Source organism: Thamnophis sirtalis, unplaced genomic scaffold (genome assembly GCF_051295495.1).
Source record: "Thamnophis sirtalis isolate CommonGarterSnake01/CBP01778 unplaced genomic scaffold, rThaSir2_p1.2 scaffold_2, whole genome shotgun sequence".
NCBI classification, from domain to species: Eukaryota; Metazoa; Chordata; class Lepidosauria; order Squamata; family Natricidae; genus Thamnophis; species Thamnophis sirtalis.
Window position 1 is genome coordinate 134,910,333 of NW_028261382.1, and position 20,399 is coordinate 134,930,731.

The following is a 20,399-nucleotide window of genomic DNA, read 5'->3' on the forward strand; positions in this document are numbered from 1 at the left end:
ACAACTTCTGAAGGCAAGCTGTTCCACTGATGTTCCGAGATGGCGCAGTGGTTAAATGCAGCACTGCAGGCAACTTCAGCTGACTGCAGTTCTGCAGTTCGGCTGTTCAAATCTCACCGGCTCAGGGTTGACTCAGCCTTCCATCCTTCCGAGGTAGGTAAAATGAGGACCGGATTGTTGTTGGGGACAATATGCTGACGCTGTAAACCGCTTAGAGAGGGCTGAAAGCCCTATGAAGCGGTATATAAGTCTAACTGCTATTGCTATTGCTATTAATTGTTCTAACTGTCAGGAAATTTCTCCTCAGTTCTAAGTTGCTTTTCTCAATGATTAATTTTCACCCATTGCTTCTTGTTCTACCCTCAGGTGCCTTAGAGAATAGTTTGAATCCTTCTTCTTTGTGGCAACCCCTGAGATATTGGAACACTGCTATCATGTCTTCCCTAATCCTTCTTTTCAACCGTTCTTCATATGTTTTAGTCTCCAGTCCCCTAATCATCTTTGTTGCTCTTCTCTGCACTCTTTCTAGAGTCTTCACATCTTTTCTACATCATGGCAACCAAAACTGAATGCAGTATTCCAAGTGGGGCCTTACCAAGGCATTATAAAATGGTATTAACACTTCACGTGATCTTGATTCTATCCCTCTGTTTATGTAATCTAGAACTGTGTTGCAACTGCTGCACACTGCTGGCTCATATTTAAATGGTTGCCCACAAGGACTCCAAGATCCCTCTCACAGTTACTACTATTGAGCAAGGTACCATCTATACTGTACCTGTGCATTTCGTTTTTCTTGCCTAAATGTAGAACCTTACTCTTTTCACCATTGAATTTCATTTTATCAGATAGTGCCCAATGTTCAAGTTTGTCAAGATCCTTCTGTATCTTAAGCCTGTCTTCTGGAGTGTTGGCTATTCCTGGCAGCTTGGTGTCATCTGCAAATTTGATGAGTTCCCCATTTATTCGCTCATCCAAATCATTGATGAAGATATTGAAGAGTACTGGGCCTAAAACAGAGCCTTGGGGTACTCCACTGCATACTTCCCTCCATATACTATGATCCATTTAAAATTTTAAAAAGAAGTGAATTTAAAGCACCCACAAACTCCCTTGGTACGCCCAAATATGGGAGGGAGCATACTGCTTCCCTTTTTCTGGCTTTCGGCTCACCCTAGGAGCCATCCAGGCAGAAAGCCATTTTTTTATGTTGCCTTTGTTACATTTGTGTTGCATTTGTACTGATAGATAAATAAAGGGAGAATAGTATAGATCTATTTCAAGCTATTTAGCTCTCATCAGCTAGCCATACCCTACTGGGAATCGAAGCTGGGCTGTATTACATATCAGGTAGTTGTATTAGCCACTAAGCCACAGGCTCTCCTCCTTTATCAGCTAAGCCAGATCTATACTAGTCTCCCTTTATTTATTTATCAGCACAAATGCAACATATACATACATACATACATACACACATACATACACACACACATACACACATACATAAATATATATATATATATACATATACATATACATCATATACATATACATATACATATACATATACATATACATATACATATACATATACATATACATATACATATACATATACATATACATATACATATACATATACATATATATATATATATATATATATATATATATATATATATATACACACACACACACACACATACAGATACACACACATACAGATACAGATACATATAATATCAATAAAATCCTTATGCTGTTAATGATACTTAAAGTAGAAATAGCAAATCCAGAATATAATACAGTTCTAATGTAAATCTAATTGTCTCTCACATGCACAGTGATTTTCTGTTTAAACAAAAACAGATGGGCCATTCAACTTTATTTTAAGATTTCAGTTCCTGTGGAAACACAGCTGGGTCTACATAATAATAAGTAAATAAGTAAGTTCCTTTATTTTGGTCAATAACCAGCATAAAATAACAACTAGACAAAAACAAAAACAGCAAAGTATGAGACAAGCTATAAAAGACCAAAAAGAAAATATCAGATCCATGTAGGCTCTTAAACATCATTTGGATTCAACATGGATATAATAGATAAAATAAAACAGGTTACTCTTTAGGCTAAAACTGAAAACTAAAAGTTAGAACGAACACGAAACTATTCCAAAGATAGTGATGATGCTATCTAGTTTGATAATGAAATGTTCATCAGAAAACAATTAAACTCAGAGCATCAAGGACCTCACTATTCCACTATTCCTCACTATAAAGACTTATTCTGTTACTTTTGGCAACAATAAATGTCATTCTCATAAACAATTATGTAATCTGTACACCTACTGACAAGTAAAAAAAGTTAAATATTTGCAAATAATTGTTAGAAAAGGTAACTTATTTACCATGGTGGATAATGCCATTCTCTAACAAAGCCTGACCGAGATGAACACCTTCTTCGGGTCTGTGAATCTCTCCAGTTTCCAATAACCAAGATACAAACTCACTGATTAAGAAAAAAGCAGATAAACAAAAAAAAATTTAACATGTCAAAGTTAAACGTGGTAAAGAAGTAAAATTCCTTAAAAAGCAACATAATACATTTTGTTCATTAATGGTGTAATCCAATCCATGTCTATTCATGAATAAACTGCTCTGATTGCAATGAAAGAAGAGGATATCAGATTAAAATCTAAATTTGTGGTTTTAGAATTCACAATGTTTTGTTTCTTTAATAGCTAGGATGGAATAAGAGTCAATAAAATGTTGGTGGCCAGAGCTGCCTTTAATATTATTGGAAGAACTGAAAGCTGTAATGGATGAAGTAATAAATCAAAGCTAATGGCACTGGGGCAAGTATTCTATTCCATCTGCATCCTTTTTTTCTGAGGTGCAGAGGGGGAGATTTCTTTGTTTTTTAATTATGGTAAGTCGTTTTACACGTCACATTATAATTTTCCTATGTGCCCTGTCTCAAAAGGTAACGGTGCAAAGTTCAATAAAAAGGTATTAAGAATTATGTGAGAGTTTTTGGTTACAGAAATTTGATGAAGTCTGATCAGACTTCATCAATGTCCATAGGTACAAACTATTGCTAGAACTTAAAGCTTGTTTTGCATTGATAAGTTTGGTGAAGCAAATGTCTGGGATGCAGGAAGAATCTGATGTTCCTAGAAGCAATAATTCAATCAGTTTTATTATTCAATATCTTTAGTAATTAAACAAAATAGCACTCATCTTCAGTAAAATACCTGAGACTATCTGCATAAAAAAGGTGAAAAATAGATGCATTGTGGTTGTGTATGGTATATACACACACATATACCCTATTTTTCGGCTATATGATGCACTTTTCCCCCACTAAAAGAAAGTAAAAATTTGGGTGTGTCTTATACACCAAATGTAGCGCCGCCCACCCACCGCCGCCCATTCTTTGGCCTTTGCCTCCCAGCAATTTACCTCCTTGCAGAAAATGGGGAAAATGGGGCTTGCGGAGGCGGCAATAGGCTATGGCAATCCCTGCAGCCTGAAACAGCTGGTCATTGGGAGGCCCAAGCTGAAGCTGAAATTGAAACAGGCTGTTTGCTGTTTGCTGCAAGGAGGCATATTGCTGGGAGGCAAAGGCAGATTTTTTTTCTTGTGCTAATCAAGCTAAATTGAAATGGGCTGTTTGCTATTTGCTGCAAGGAGGTAAGTCAATAACTATAAAGGCCTATAGAATGTTCACATTATTACACTTATTTTTAAAGACTGCTCTATTATTGTTCTAGACAACTTAACAAAATGAAGAAGTTCTTAAAATAAATGCTTGATCTAAAGAGGCTCAGTGCTATTGTATCTTCTCTTAAATAGCAGAGAATAACGTATACTTCCAGTACAAGTACAGTCTGAAATGTAACACCACAAACAGTGTATATCGTCTGCACTGTTTGCTGCAAGGAGGCAAATTGCTGGGAGCCGGAGGCAGATTTTTTTCTCATTTTCCTCCCCAAAAGCTAGGTGTGTCTGATACTTCGGAGCGTCTTATACTCCGAAAAATATGGTACATATATACATACATATACACACAGAGAGAGAGAGAAATGTTTATAGGCCATGGTTATTTTAACCTATTTTAATACTATTGTATGTTTTCTAAAATGTTTTTATATTTGACAAGGCCAAAAGAGAGATATTTATGCTACTCTATCTTGTTAATCCATTTTAAAAACTGACTGTAATGCATAACACATTCTATTTAATATTCTAAACTATAGGACAGAACTCTATGCACATGTAAGACAGAGAGGCAATTCACCAATTACTTTTTGCATATGTAAAATAACATTTATAGTATCAACATTGCATTTTTAAAGCTTGGGGGATAGGTTGACAGACAGATACCATTGTATTTATGGTTATCATCATTCCAAAAACATTTGTATAATTGTATAATATCTGGCTTCTTTTCAGGAATATTGTGTAGCACACTCAATACCTAGACTGGATTAAGTAACTCACTAGTTAGAGTGAGAGTGAGACTAAAACAGAAATTCTAAATAGTCTGACCATTTTATTTATATAATTTGATAAATAACTAAATAATGAGACAAAATTTTAAACTCAAATATTAAACACATGCCTTCCAAGGAAACATTTTGGAAAAGTGGTTAATTTCCTCTTTCGGTCTTTGATCAAATTCCCTTGTCTGCACATCATTTTGTAAAGTTTTTCTCCTTGTTCAGAAATCATCACCCATGTATCTTGTTCCATACCAAGTTTTAACCCTGAAAAACAAATCACAATATAATAATTTTGAAATATATCCAAACAATATATTACTATCTATCTATTGTGGGGCACTGTCCTTTAGTTTTCAATCCTAGTAACTTTAAATATAAAATAATTTGTGATTTACCGTACATTAAAGACATTTAAAATTAGAATAGTAAACATTTCCAAGAGCAGCTGGACAAGTTCAAACAAATCATTCCAGACATGATTTTCTATAAACAAATACACCCCCCCACACACACACACACAAACAGAATACTGAAAGATTCAGGTTAAAATTTCTACTGTAGTATATTTAGTGTTAAGATGATCTCAAGAAACAAGTCTAGCAAAGCTCCTTTTCTAATACACAATAAATATAAATATCCCCATTCATGAGAACTTTTATCTGAAAATCATTTCAAAAGCTGAATGGACTAGCCATTGTTTAACAGTTGTCAGGGAAACGAGGAACCAATAGTGTCAAAGTAACAAACTGGATTATAAAGACAAAGCCTAAATACTGGTGTAATACATCCATATACCATGCATGCATGCACACACACACGAACACACACACACACAGACACAAAACCTCCTAGTAGTGAAATAATGGGTAACTCTTACTCACACTAGGCTGATATGGAAGTTTAAACCTGCCTGAATAATGTTGGATTCAATTTACAGTTTTCTAGAAAGAGCAAGGGCTGTATTTGCACTGGTTTAGGACACATATTATGGTAAGCTATAAGGTTTGTTTGATTTTAGTTTAGCAAATTATATCAGCATTGCAGCTATTAGGTACATGAGATCAGTCATGCAGTCATGTGGGGGGTGGCCCAATGTTTTACAACAGCCACAACTGCTTTACAGGCTGCTCATTTCGAGGCTATTGTGATTGCAGAACAGCGAAGAGAATATTTTATGTATTATTTTTAAGCATTAAAAATATTTTAAGTTTTTATTTGTAGCATTTTTTCAAATGTACTCCATCTTTTTATTCACAATATATTCAAAGCAGCTAACAGATTAAGTGTTAATATGCAATTAAACTTTAATAGAATTGCGAAAATAATTTAGTAATATTCCATTGTGATAGAATACACACAATGCTCACAACCTATGAAGAAAGAAAGCTAATAATTTTTTAAAAAATCTTCTAAGATCATAATCTCACTACTTCATAAAGTAGTCAGCTAAATTTTCCTTTCACTTATACTTAGGTAAAGTTTTTCAATTGCTTTATATTCATGAATGTGAATAGAATTATAAAATAAACAAAAGCTCCTTTTTATTCAGGGTGAATGGAACGTTGTTTACAACTACTTTTAGTGAAGGCATTTGAATTTTGCAAACTTTTGTGTCTATGAATCATTTGTTATTCCATACATAATTAAGTCAGTGCATCCTGATTTATAAAAAATATGTTTACACAGATGTTTTGGAGATGGTATGACTGAACTAGACTCATAGATCAGAGATCCCCAAATTTGGCAACTTTAGACTTGTGGACTTCAACTCCCAGAATTCTCCAGCCAGCATAGTTCCACAAGTCTTAAAGTTGCCAAGTTTGAAAACTTCTTTCATAGATCATCGAAAGACAATCCCTATATAAATGTTTCAGAAGCTTTCGTTTTGAGAACTAATGTGATAAATAATCTGATTCTTGTTCTTATTTTGGTTCCTTCTTTGTTGGCTATAATTTTCTACAGTGCTTGAAGATCTACTTTGCTTATCAAATAAAAACAATGTGAAAATCTTCATGTAGGACCAAAATTATATTCTCCCACTCCAACTTTCAATGCTCTGGATTATTCTGCTGCTCTCACCAATTATTGCTTCTTGCTGAACAATGTTACTACAAAATTTGATTCATCTGTAAAACTCCACAGCTATATGTTAGAGGGGGGTTGGAATGGAAAGAGAGAAAGAATGTATTTCAAGTAAGAATTCTTTCTACAAAACTTTGCCATCTTATATCAGCATTAACTGCCCAAAGCTGAAGTGTCTGAGGGTTGTTGGGTTTTTGCTTGCAAGTAATAAATAGAAAGAATTAGTAATTCCAAGACTAATATAGATATTATTGGTTTGTAAACAATAAGCAATAATCTGGATAGATTTTTTTTTAATTATTTGGGAGAGGAAAATAATTTTTCTTTCCCCAAAAATCTAGGGACTTCTGCTCTGCTGTTGAATTTTTATTGAACATCTTAGGCTAAGTTTCCGAGAAGCTATCAGTGAGGGCATGGGAGGTTTCTTAGTGGCTTGGTGGATCTAATTCAACCAGAGAGAAGTCATTGGCTTCATCATTACTAGAAACACATACATCATGTCCCTAGATGTTTAACTCCACTTCTTTTCTATCCTTCTCATCAGAGGACTATCCAGCAGGATCATAACACTTCAGGATCTTATTCACTTATGAGATCTTGTTGGGAAAAGTAGTTGGTATTGCCAGGAGGTATAGGAACAGAGGTTCCAAGCCATTGCTGTTCTATATCCTTCAGATGAGAAATGCAAGGAAAAGGAATTAACAGAATAACAGAGCTGAAAGGTCTTTTGAGGTCTTCGTCCAACTCCCTGCTCAAGCATTAGACCCTATACCATTTTAGACAAATGGCGGTCCAGTCTCTTCTTAAAAGCCTCCAGTGATGGAGCACCCACAACTTCTGAAGGCAAGCTATTCCACTAACTAATTGTTTTCACTGTCAGGAAATTTCTCTTGACACAGTACTTTCTCCAGGTGTGATAGTGTATAGAAATAAAATTCATGGTCTCACCTTTTCTTCTTTCCCTTTCTTTTAGGATAGCTTCAAGCCATTCATGCTTTTCTTCAGATGTTTTGGCCATACACACAAACCATTTATTCTTTGCTGTGTTGTGTATCTTCCAACCGTTGAGAACAATGTGACCACTGCTGTGATAATCCGCTGAAAAAAGATCACAGAAAGGAAAATCTGAGATGTACTTTCCATCCGATGGCTACTAAATGATCTGAGTTGTACAAAATTGCTTCTGATCTCACCCTAAGGATTACAATCTGCTCTTACTTAAAAGTAAAGCTTCCCCAGATAAATGCTAGAATCCGTGTGCTTCCTCCTATGTTTTATGGACATTTTAAAATGGTTTAAGAATCAGGAAGATGTTACAATTCATTTAATTTTTTAGTGCCAACTCAAAATTAGGAATGTAATCCTGCCAAGCCAAACCAAATCAAATGTCTTTCTGTTATCTAAACAGCAATGCTAGTCTTAGGAAAATCCATACATTTACCAAAAGGTTAAATAAAACAAACAAAAACAAAGCATGTACTAAGTAACATTGTAATAGAAATGACAGTTTCTATTTAAAAAAAGAGAGTCATTCATGCCTTGGACACCTCACAACCTGCCTTCTGCAATGTGTTCTACATGGTTCTACAATTCAAAATGCTGGTTGTTTATAGTATCTGTCAAGCCAATTTGATCGGGCAGACTAGATGGATCCTTGGAATATGCTGCTTCATTACAGTTTCACACAATTAGGACCTACTGTATTTTTCAGAGACACACCGTTTTCCCTCAAAAAGAGGCTGAAAATCTGGGTGTGTCTTATACACTGAGTACAGCATTTTTTGCCTCCCGAAATCCCGCCCCCTTCACCAAAATGGCTGTGCATTTAGGAGTTTTCAGAGTGCTCCTGGGGGCTGGGGAAGGCAGAAATGAGTGGAAAAATAGGCCATTTTTTGCTCAATCTTGGCCCCACCAGCCCCCAGGAGCATCCTATAAGTCTCCTAAATGCTATGCATGCTCTTTTTTTTGACAAAAAATGGGCCCGTTTTCACAAAAAACGGGCCATTGTTTGCTCAGGAGCAAAAATGCTATTCATGCCTTTAAAAAAAATAATAAACAGCCCCATTTTTGCGAAAAACGGGTTGTTTTGGGGAGGTCTGCAGAGTGCAAAAAGTTTTTTTTTTAATTTGCCTCTTCAAAATCTTGGTGCGTCGTAAACTCCGGTGCATCTTATACTCCAAAAATACCGTAATCAAAATCAGAGGCCATTGTTTATAAATAGGAGCATAATTTTCTTATTGATATAACCTTTGGTCTCCCATTTATGCCAAATTTATTTACATCAAATAATTGCATAAGTTATTGAAATTATATACAGGTAGTCCTTGTTTAACAACCACTCATTCAGCAACCATTCAAAGTTATCATAGCACTGAACAGCATGGAACAAGGAGATTTACAACTTGTAATTGGGACTGTTGTAATGTCTCTGTAGTTGTGTGATCATGAATCAGGTGTTTGGCAACCTGCTTGAACTTACAACATGCTCAGCATCCCAGTATCATGTGATTGCCATTGGGTTACCTTTAATGCCTTCAATAAGCAAAATCAATGGAGAAGCCAGCAGGAGGTCACAAATAGCGATAATGTGATGTTGCACTTCACAGCTCTGCCGCATTTGCTGAACCACGGCAACTGGAACTGATGCAACCTTTGTTGTATATTAGTGCAGTCATGTGACATCACACTTTACAACCGCATCACTTAATGACAGAGTTGCTAGTCTCAATTACCATCTTTAAGCAAGGATTACTTGTATTATTATATGAGACACAAAGTCAATATCCAATAGATAACAATAAGTTAAGAAAGTGATGTTTATTCATATACCTGTGCCATCATCAACATTCTCAACTTCCATCAACTCTGTATTTATTCTGCCTCGGAAAAAGTATCGATGACTTTCTGAAGAAGCTTTGCTGTTTTTCAGTCGTCTAATTAAGGAAAAGTATTGTACAAATATTAAAAGTATTAGCTGCACTTCAGGTCACCAAGTTTGTTTATTAGTATTAGTAGCAATTATTTATACACCAAATTTTTTTGTTATATCTAGACCTCATTTTATTTAATGCTGTTGCAGATAAATTTATAATTTAGTAGTAATTATAAAATCAATATCATCTTAATAAGAAATTTTGGTTGCAATGCAAAAAAGCATGCTTTGTAGCCTTAAACTTTTATTCTTAAAAGTTTATTGTTTTGCATTAGATGGAACCTTGTACTTCTAGAATTGTCATTATCTGAGCATTATAATAGTTAAAATCTTCAAATATATTTTTAACGTTTAAATTCAGATTATTTACATATGTTCAGTCTTGAAAGCATCAATAAATTAATGTGCCTCACCTATGCTTTCTTTTGCAATAGACCAAAAGATTGTCAAAAAGAAAGAACACTCGTTCTTGTATATTTCCTGCTGAAATTTTCAACAAAACACCACACATCAGCATTTCTGTGCAAGTGTCTGTGATGTTAGATCCCTAGAGAAGAAACATGAAAATAACAGTTATGTGGACCCAAAAGTTGAAAGACAAACCGAAGAAATATTCAGTCCTCTACAAACATAATGCATATAGCTAATCAAAACATCAAAGTAGATTTAGCATTTAGAATGCAAACTTAATCATCAAATCTTATTCACTTTCTCGACCTATCTTGATTTTAAAATGAGGTGGACCAGTTGCTTTCGTGGTGTGGTGACAATAACTTGGTCCTTAACACCAATAAGACCAAGGAGCTTATAGTGGACTATAGAAGGAAAAGATCAGACATCCAGTCCTTGCTTAAGGGAGACTGAGTGGAGACCGAGTGAGCAAGTGGCCAGTTCTAAATTTTGGGGTGTTATCATAAAAGAGGACCTGGGGCACTCACATTGCAGCACTGGTCAAAAGGGCCCGGTAGAGATTATACTACCTGAGACTTGTCAGGAAACAACAACTGAATGGAAAACTGCTGGTGACCTTCTACCGCTGCACCATAGAGAGTATTTTAACTTACTGCATCTGCATATGGTTTGCCAATTGAACAGTTGCAGATATGACAGCGCTCCAGAGGGTTAACGTCATTGCCCACAGGATCACTGGTTGCCCTCTCCTCCCTTTGGAAGAACTTTATAGTCCCCATTACCTTAAGAAAGTTCAAAAGATTCTTAAAGATCCATCTCATCCTGGGCACACTTTTTTTGAACTTTTACCATCTGGCAGATGATACAGGATAATAAAAACAAGGACAAATAGGCTGAAAAACAGCTTCTATCCCAAGGCAGTGACTATATTGAATTATACTGTATAGTGCAGCCTTTTTTGGCTCGCGTGCCAAAAGCGGGGGGAACGCAGGTGGGTTGTGCACGGGTATGCTTTGCACACAATTCCAGCGTGCACAACCAGCGCTTCCCCCTCCATTTTTGGCATACTTTTTTCACCCTCCCCAGGCTCCAGAAGCTTTATAGGAGCCTGGGGAGGGCGAAAACAGCCTCCCCCATCCTCCCGGAAACCCTCCAGAGGCTTCAGAAAGCTCCTAAAGCCTCTGGAGCATAAAAAACCAGCCCCATTGGCAAACTGAAAGTTAGGGAACAGAACTTCCAGGTTGCTCGTAGGACCGGTTTTAACTGGAGCATTCAGGGGTCTTAGGATAATGTTGCATTATCTGGAAATACTGTCTTAAAGAGCCTTTAAAAACCAGGAAACGAAATTTTTAAGAGGATCCCTTTAAGCTCCTTTCATAAAGAAATTTTAAATCACTTATTTCCAATCAGAGAGAACAAAGATGAATTCAATACCGCTGAAGGAAGAAGATTGGGGATACTGCCTTAGAGATTGGTTGCACTGATCAGAAGCTTCTCTCCAAAGTTTCCAAAAAGTTTTCCCTGTTACCATCAGGTCTTTGCATTCCGATTGCTCCTGATATTTTTATATACCAATAGGGATTTTTGTACCCAAAGCATATGTTCAATCGCTGCCCTACCACAAAATCTGGAATTTAAATATAGGAAAATGTAGACTGCACCTGTAAATAATTTGGTTAAATAAATATTCTCTGAAATCGTTGAAACTTGCTTTAAAATAAAAAGGTGTAAGCACATTCACCGTATGCGCCTAGATCAGACTGAAGAAGTAAATTCATTCTGAAGAAAGCAGAATTTTGCTGACTTAAGGATTATGACATTCTAAAAATAATGGGTAACATTTTTCATTGATGTAATTGCAAAGACATTTTTAATAGGCTCTCTAGAGAAAAGGCTTGCTGCAGGCAGTATGTGTTTCTTAGTGCTTTCTTGGAGGCTTATTTAAATATATTAGCTATTTCATACTGCTTTGTTATAACACAAAATAGTATCATATACAACTTACAGGATGCTATGAGTGAAATAATTAGCATAACTAATCAAATTTGGCTTTTCTGTCCTCACATCACTGCATGCATACTTATTCACTTTATATCTTTGCCTAATCACCTAATAGTTTATCTTTATTTCCCAGCCATCAAATAATGGTTTAGTGATTCTGCCAAATCAAACTTAGAGAAATAATTTCATCCTGATTCTGCCCAAATTCCTTTTTCCTTGTGTAAATATAACAATTATCAATTTGCTCTATTATTTGAGATCCCCTAAGTAGAAATACAATTAAGTATGGTTTATTATTAACTTATGAAGCATAAGCAATAATAAAATGCCTGCACAGGATAAAAGTAAGATCATCATGTGTTGTTATTTATAGAAAAATGGTTCAGCCTTTTGTATAATTTTTCTCTTTTAAGTGTTCTGATCCTTAGTCCTCTTTTATCAGTTATATGACATAATTTTAACAAAAATAACAACCAATAAAACACAGTATTTAAAGAACTCGCTCAAAATAGAAAGATCTTCAACATATAAAGTAATTCATTTCCTAAATAATGCAATTGCCACTTTATATGAAACTCAAAGCAGAAAAATAAAATCAGCTTATACACACTCAATTTGATTTAACATTATAATACATAGTCGTTGCTTAATTTTCTGTTTTTCTAATTTTACCCAATTTAACCTAAGAGTTAAATTGGATTTTTAGCTACTACAGATAGTCCTTACTTATCACCAACAATTAGGATCAGCAACTGTCACTAAACAACGCAATCATTGTGAAAAATTATGTGGTCATGTCTTACATCAGTTCTGTTAAGTTGTGGCCATTAAGCAATCACCCATGGCCATTAAGCACAACTTCACATACTGCCAGCTTCTCTATTGACTCTACTATGAAATGTTCAAATGGCAATTGCATGACCACAAGGAAGCTACCAGTTCTTACAAGTTCTTGTAAGATCAAGAACTAATTGTAAAACTATTAGTCATATGATTACTTAGTCATTGGTCATTAACTGAGAACTATCTCTATTACTTCACCTGCCACATAATGAAATGATGAGGTCCTACAGTTAGATTTTTTTTTTTTACAATTTTGGTCATTTGTACAATAGGACATTGTTCATATCTGCAGAATACAACCCAGAACTGAAAACATTGCCAGTATCCACTCTTTATTAAATTAAATGCTAGCAAAAGTCACTGGAGAAAAGCAAGGAGCCAACATGCCCAAGCATAAATAATTATTAGAATCCATCTTTTGGCAATCAAGAATAACAAATTATTTTTCTGCTGTTATTATGTTTACAGATAGCCTGATAGGCATGGCCTGAAGGACTGTATGGCCATTGTAAGAAGTATTCTAGATATTAGTGTATAAAGTTACTATAGATATCTATCACCTAAAGTTTCTCAAATCTATTTTGACCTGGATTGTAGCTATAAAAATCATATGAAATTGACTTGGGACATGATGTAGCTATGATAGCTTAAAAGTGTTTAAGTCTATTTGTTTTGAGGAAACAGAAAGAGTTCTTAGAACTGGGAGCTTGGCCATTAATCCATGTCCCTGCTTGCTAGGCAAGGATTCACAAAAGGTGATATGTTGCTGGTTCTGGCCAGTAATTTAATCCTTGGGGAGGGGGAGGTTATTTCTCTCTGATTTAAAAAGGAAAGGCTATCAGAACGATATGGGAAAAGATGCCACATGGAATATACAAAAGAAATTGACTGATGTCTTAATTAAAGGAAATAAACAAATAACAAACCAAAAGAGTGTCCTGGATAATTTTAATATATCGGATTTACAAAATAGACTTGTTAAACCTCTGAATAATTTTGTGGAAAAGTACTAAGGAAAACTGGGGGGGGGGTTCAGACTTTTTGACGGAATTAAAGATCAAGATTGTTAAGAGAGAAAGAATATAAAGTTGGTTTATTAGATTAGATTAAATCTAATTAATAGCTAAATTATTAGCTAGATAAAATAGGCATCTTGTTATCTCTGGTAAACTTTAATGGACTTTTGCTACATCTACAACATCTACATGAAGCCGCTGGGTGAGATAATTTGGCGGTACGGGATAAAATATCACCAGTATGCGAACGATACTCAGTTGTATCTGTCCATCCCGTGCCAACTCAGTGAAGTGGTTGACATGATGTGTCAGTGCCTGGAGGCTGTCAGGGTCTGGATGGGAGTTAACAAACTGGCTCTCAACCCTGACAAGACCGAGTGGCTTGTGTTTTTCCCTCCCAAAAATTGGCTATGTTCTCCAACTCTCAGGCTGGGGGGTGAAATTATACGCCCCTCAGATAGGGTTCGCAATTTGGGAGTCCTCCTGGATCCACAGCTGACTTTAGATCATTTGTCGGCTGTGACCAGGGAGGCATTTGCCCAGGTTCGCCTGGTACACCAATTGCGTCCCTACCTGAACCGGGAGGCTCTCACAACAGTCACTCACGCCCTTGTGACCTCAAGACTGGACTACTGCAATGCGCTCCACATGGGGCAGCCCTTGAAGAGTGTTCGGAGACTTCAGCTGGTCCAGAACGCAGCCGCGAGAGCGATTGTGGGTGTGCCTCGGTACACCCACGTTACACCTATCCTCCGTGAGCTGCACTGGTTACCTATTGGTCTCCGGATACGCTTCAAGGTGCTAGTCGTCACTTATAAAGCCCTACAAGGTATTGGACCTGGGTACTTGAGAGACCGCCTCCTGCCGATTACCTCCCAAAGACCCATTAGATCCCACAGATTAGGCCTCCTCCGAATTCCATCAGCCGGCCAAAGGGCCTTCTCTGTGGCTGCTCTGGCCCTTTGGAATGATCTCCCCGTGGAGATTCGAACCCTCACCACCCTTCAGGCTTTCTGTAAAGCCATCAAGACCTGGCTGTTCCAGCAGGCCTGGGGTTGCTGAGTCCCATCCCCTACTCGAATGGGTATGCGTGTTGAGACCTTTTAGTCTGTTTTGTACTTGTTTTTGTTGTGGTTTTCCTTTTTGTATTGTCCCGTCCCCCCTTGGTTTTGTTAGCCGCCCTGAGTCCCTCGGGAATAGGACGACATACAAGTCGAATAAAACCTTCAAACCTTCAAACCTGCTGAACAAGACTTTTAAGGATTTGTTTATAGCTTAAAGATGGGATATGAAAAGAAGAGATCATTTGTTGTATATTAAAAGAAGTGATAAGTTACTAAAATTGTTTATACTTGAAGGGGAAAGTCATCGGTTTCTTTTTCTTTAATATTCTTTTTTTCTTTTCTGTTTTTTATTTCTGGACTTTTTAATTTTTAATTCTTAATTTATATCCTCCAGGTAGTTCCAGTCAGTGTTGATTGAGGCAGAATGGGGAGGGGAGGGAGGAATTGAAGGGAGGAATTGTGGAGTTCCTCAGAGGAGCTCCACCCTGTACCCACTCCTTTTTAACATCTGCTTAGAACCATGGGTGAGATCATTCGCTGGCATGAGGAAAACTATCAGCTTGCATTAATTCAAAATATCCTATTTTTTCTGTTATGAAGTCAAAACAAAAAAAACAAATTATTTTAACAATTATGATTCTACAATAAAACACCCACTCAATAAAACTGCATTTGGAGAGTATACCATTAAAGAAGAAAAAAATAAATTTTAAAATGTATTTTTCAAGTTATCTGCTTTTCTACAATTGTCTAATTATAATCATTAACCAAGTTCAATTTATAACACTTTTGCGTAGGAATTCAAGTCATGCTTTGATCCTCCATCAGATGCTAAAAATAGCTTTTTCCTAAGTAAGCAACATGCTAAACATTTTCTTCTGACAGAAAATCTCTAACAAGTACATTTCTCTGTTCTTAAGCCTTATAGCAAACCAGATGTTCAGTTAATTAAAGCTGCTGTTTTAGTATAGAAACGTTTATTAAAGAAATGCATCATAAATGTGGTAGATTTTTTAAACTGAGACCATTAGCTCTCATTAGAAGAAAGTTGACTCTTAAAACATTTAGCAACTGAATTGTAACTAAAATATACTTTGCTTAAAAGGGTATTTATGAAGGTGTAATGTTACAAGCCTTCACTAGTAATTCATAATTATCTGGCAATATGTTTTCAGTACATAACAGTGTTACCATATATATATTTATCTGACTATTTGTAATAATGTTTGATTTTAACTAGTAGGAGCTATTTGGACTCACAATGGACATTCCAGAAACCTCATTACAAGCAATCCTCATTTAGCGACCCCCTTCTACAAGTGTTTGCAGTTATGACGATACTGAAAAAAGTAATTTTTTGTCCATTTCTTGCATTTATTACCTCTGTAGGTCTGTAAAGTAAAGGAAGGCTCAAGTAATATCATAAGCACAGTTGCCATTTTACTTAACAACCACTTCAGTAATTGCCAGTCCCAATTGCCAAACAATGACATACGTATATTATATCTTTTTTTTAAAAAATCAAAATGCCAAGGATTGAACCAGGGACTTTTATATGCAAAGAAATTCTTTAGCTACTAAGCTCTCATCCCTTTATCATATGAAAACTCTGATGATGCACTGAATGTTGTTCCACACCAAACCTATTTTAAGCTAATAATATCATTATCAGTGGTCAGTATGCCATTTTATTTCCATCTATTTGATTAATGGGGAAATTTACCTTCAAAATGATGTGACAGATCATAGACTTATAATGATATTTTAACTATCACTAATATACAGTATTAAGTTGATTACATGTTTTTATTGACTACTGGCTTTGTTTCTAATTGTTGTGTACTCAATATAGAATAATAAATTAAATGAGAAAAAGGAAGAGAAAATAGGTCATAAATTGCATTCATCTTGGTGGAAAACAGAGTAACTGTTCAGTCATCCACAGACCCAGCTAAAGAAAAGCCAATCTGATGGTGACTGAGTTCATATACCACACAAAGGAATAGTTTGCTGAATTGTAATTTCATTATAAAATCATTATTGACTGGGTTTGGGTTAACACTAAACTAAAATCTAATACTGCATCTAATACTTTACTGCATTCAGTTTTGGTCGCCACAATGTAGAAAAGATGTGGAGATTCTAGAAAGAGTGCAGAGAAGAGCAAACAAGATGATTAGGGGACTGGAGACTAAAACATATGAAGAACGGTTGCAGGAACTGGGTATGTCTAGTTTAATAGAAAGAAGGACTAGAGGAAACATGATAGCAGTGTTCCAATATCTCAGGGGTTGCCACAAAGAAGAGGGAGTCAAACTATTCTCCAAGGCACCTGAGGGTAGAACAAGAAGCAATGGGTGGAAACTAACCAAGGAGAGAAGCAACTTAGAACTGAGGAGAAATTTCCTGACAGAACAATTAATCAGTGGAACAGCTTGCCTCCAGACATTGTGAATGCCCCAACACTGGAAGTCTTTAAGAAGATGTTGGATAGCCATTTGTCTGGAATGGTGTCGGGTTTCCTGCCTAGGCAGGAGGTTGGACTAGAAGACCTACAAGATCCCTTCCAACTCTGCTATTGTATTGTATTGTATTGTGTTGTATTGTATTGTATTGTATTGTATTGTATTGTATTGTATTGTATTGTAATAAACAATGCTGAGCAGCATATGAGAAAAAGCTCTATAGTTTCATGCTTTGGCCAAGAAAGCAGAAAAGATTATTTCTTTTCTGCTTTCATTAAACTTCTATTTGATCAGGTACTGTGATATGCTTCATCTATTATGCTCTTCTGCTGAATCTTCTTTTATATTCTCATCCAAAAATGTTCAGATCTATTTTGTATCTTCTTTGAAGTAATTTCTTCTAGATCAGTTATTTTTACCTCCAGTCTTTGGAATTTACTTCATAGTTCTATGATATTACAGAAACTAATGCAATGGTTGCATCAGGAACCATACAGTTTTTAGCCCTTCTTCTTGCAAAGGCATGTGCTTCCATTTTAGCCATTTTTTAAAACTTTGCACCACTCTTGTTTCCATTACCACAGTGAAAACATAAAAAAGGTTCTCCTCCCAAAAAACTAATTCAAAAATTCCTAACTAATATAAGGATTTTAGGAGTCATGTCCTATAAGCCATCATTTTGAGAAAGAGGCAAGAAAGAAACATTTTTTTCCTATTCTGAAAGGAAATTATTTGAAAAGGAAATTCACATTTATTTAAAATTTCTGTGCTCCACTCAATAGAAAATATAGTTTTTAAGGGAAACCTGTGGCTGTCATTTTTCCATTTTTCACTTGCTCAGTCTTGAAATTTCTACTAATAGATGAGCTCTAGTTCAGCACTCTGGCACTCTGCAACAGTTGAACTTTCTGAACTCTCTTCAAAGGCAGTCCCATATACACCTCACTGTAATAGTCCAAAGATGAGATAACAAGGGATTGTTGATTTAGGAAAGGCCGCAACTGGCACACACCTCAATCTTTCATTCCTATCAACACTGATTGGAACCAGCCTTGGAGAAAGGAACTGAACCAGCATAAAATTGTGTTTCTCAGCCCAGACCCCATAGGATATCAATGTCGATGGTATCAAAAGCTGCTGAGAGCTCAAGGGGAATAAGGATGGTTGCACTACTCTTATTCTGCTCTCACCAGAGATCATCCACAAGTGTGACCGAGTCTGTAATTGGGCCTGAATCCTGACTGAAAGGGGTCCATATAATCCATTTCATTCAGGAGCCTCTGAAGTGCCAAGCAACCACTTTTCTACCATCTTCTCTAAAAAGGGAAGAAGAAAAACTAAATAAAAATTGTTCAGACAAGAGGGATCAGGTGATGTTTTCTTGAGGAGGCAAACTAGTGACTCCTTAAAAGGCCCTCCAAACATCCCCTCCAGCAGTAAATAATTTATCACTGCCTGAGCCCACCTGCTAGTCAAACTCTTGGAGGCTTTCACCAACCAAGAGGTACAAAGATCTAATTGGCAGGTGTTTGCACTGACAGAACTGAGGACTTGGTCCACTTCCTCAATAGGATCGAAGGTTTCCTTTTGAGCTTTTTCATTGTCTCTTTTTAATGGTGTGTAAAGGTTGTTTATATGTAGATTTAATCATAGTTTCAATTAAAAAACTGTGAATTTATAAACCAAGATAAGTTCAAAACTGCTAGGAAATTCCTGGAGCCTTGGCACCAAAAACACTTCACTTGAAATTTCTGTTATTAATAAATCAGATGTGGATCGATCAGATGTCACAAAGATAACAATCTACTAAGTAAAACAAAGAACAATTTATTCTAATTGTGTATGATAATGTCCTGTACAGAATATAATAATTGTACAGAGTTCTTATTTCTTCCACATTTGGTAAAATAATACATTTTATGACATTACCTCCCATCCTTCAATGTGAGACTGCCATTCCTCTAAAACCTCTAATTTTTCCATCTGTCTCTTGGCTTCATTTATGTTGGAACAAACAGCTTTCATTGTTTGGAGAGCTTCCATTAAGATAGAATAGTCACTGTGCTTTTTGGGAGTGCGCTTTAACAATTCCTATTTTTTTTTAAAAAAGAATAATAATATCAATTCTTATACTCTTCTCAAAATGGAAGTCAATTATTAAAATTTCATTTTCATGATAAAGCTATAAAACCATGCCTATTCATTTGGGAATAAATAGGTAAATTTATTTTAAGAGATATTTTAATATTGTGATATCAAATGATAATGAGATTAAAACTATATAGTTAGCATTAGCATTATTATCCATTTTCATTAAATGCATAGTTTCCAATTCCAGTCTTTAAGGTGATGGATCATATTTGAATCCTTTGGATTCATATTTTCACTATTTTTATAACAACCCTAATCAAATACCAAAATATTCAGTTCTAATATTTTATATTAGCAGAAGCCATACAATGAATATGGACATTTATGCCTAGATACCATTTATGTTCTTACTGCATCTGCAAATAGCCAAGCAGGAACTTTATTCAAAATTATTCAGTAGTAAAAGTGGAGTAGGAGATCTGAAGCAGGCTACTATATACATAGAAGTACAATGACTCCAGAAATGGACCATCCATACTGTGGTTAGAATTCCATCTTTCCATTCTATTCCATTTTATAGTTCTGGACAGGATTCCAATTTATATATGCTTCTCAGAGTTACTTGTTTAGTGAAATGGACAGCTATATAAATTGGTCAAACAAACAAATACATTGTACTTCCCCATATGGAACTGCCTCTTTTCTTAGAGTCACACTTCAGCTCCTACTTCAGCAGCAGATTGTATATTTTGTAATATACAAGAACCTTTGTATATTATTTCTTGTGCATCACTGTGACCCATTCTAGATCTAGAGGCATTATACAGCACCACTCATCCCCATGTCACCTCACAATTGGATAACTGTAGGCACTATGATTCCAACAGCATGTTTATAAAAGGAAGGAATTAAGTAGAAGTGTGGTCCCCTAAACAATTGGTCAAACCTGTCCCAAAACAGCTTCCAGCTATTTTTCCAGTCTAATAAGAA

At 35.8% G+C, this 20,399-nt stretch overlaps 1 protein-coding gene across 1 annotated transcript in view; it reads right to left on the reverse strand.

The window, feature by feature from the left end:
• The window catches only part of PREX2 (phosphatidylinositol-3,4,5-trisphosphate dependent Rac exchange factor 2), a 126,411-nt gene that overhangs the window by 69,748 nt on the left and 36,264 nt on the right, over positions 1 to 20,399 (reverse strand). Inside the window, exons 6-11 of the mRNA XM_087706967.1 lie at positions 19,248 to 19,409; positions 9,932 to 10,065; positions 9,416 to 9,519; positions 7,535 to 7,684; positions 4,624 to 4,768; positions 2,408 to 2,508 (exon numbers count right to left, since the gene is read on the reverse strand). Of these exons, the coding sequence (XP_087563093.1) occupies positions 2,408 to 2,508; positions 4,624 to 4,768; positions 7,535 to 7,684; positions 9,416 to 9,519; positions 9,932 to 10,065; positions 19,248 to 19,409 (796 nt within the window). The remainder of the gene's footprint in view (positions 1 to 2,407; positions 2,509 to 4,623; positions 4,769 to 7,534; positions 7,685 to 9,415; positions 9,520 to 9,931; positions 10,066 to 19,247; positions 19,410 to 20,399) is intronic.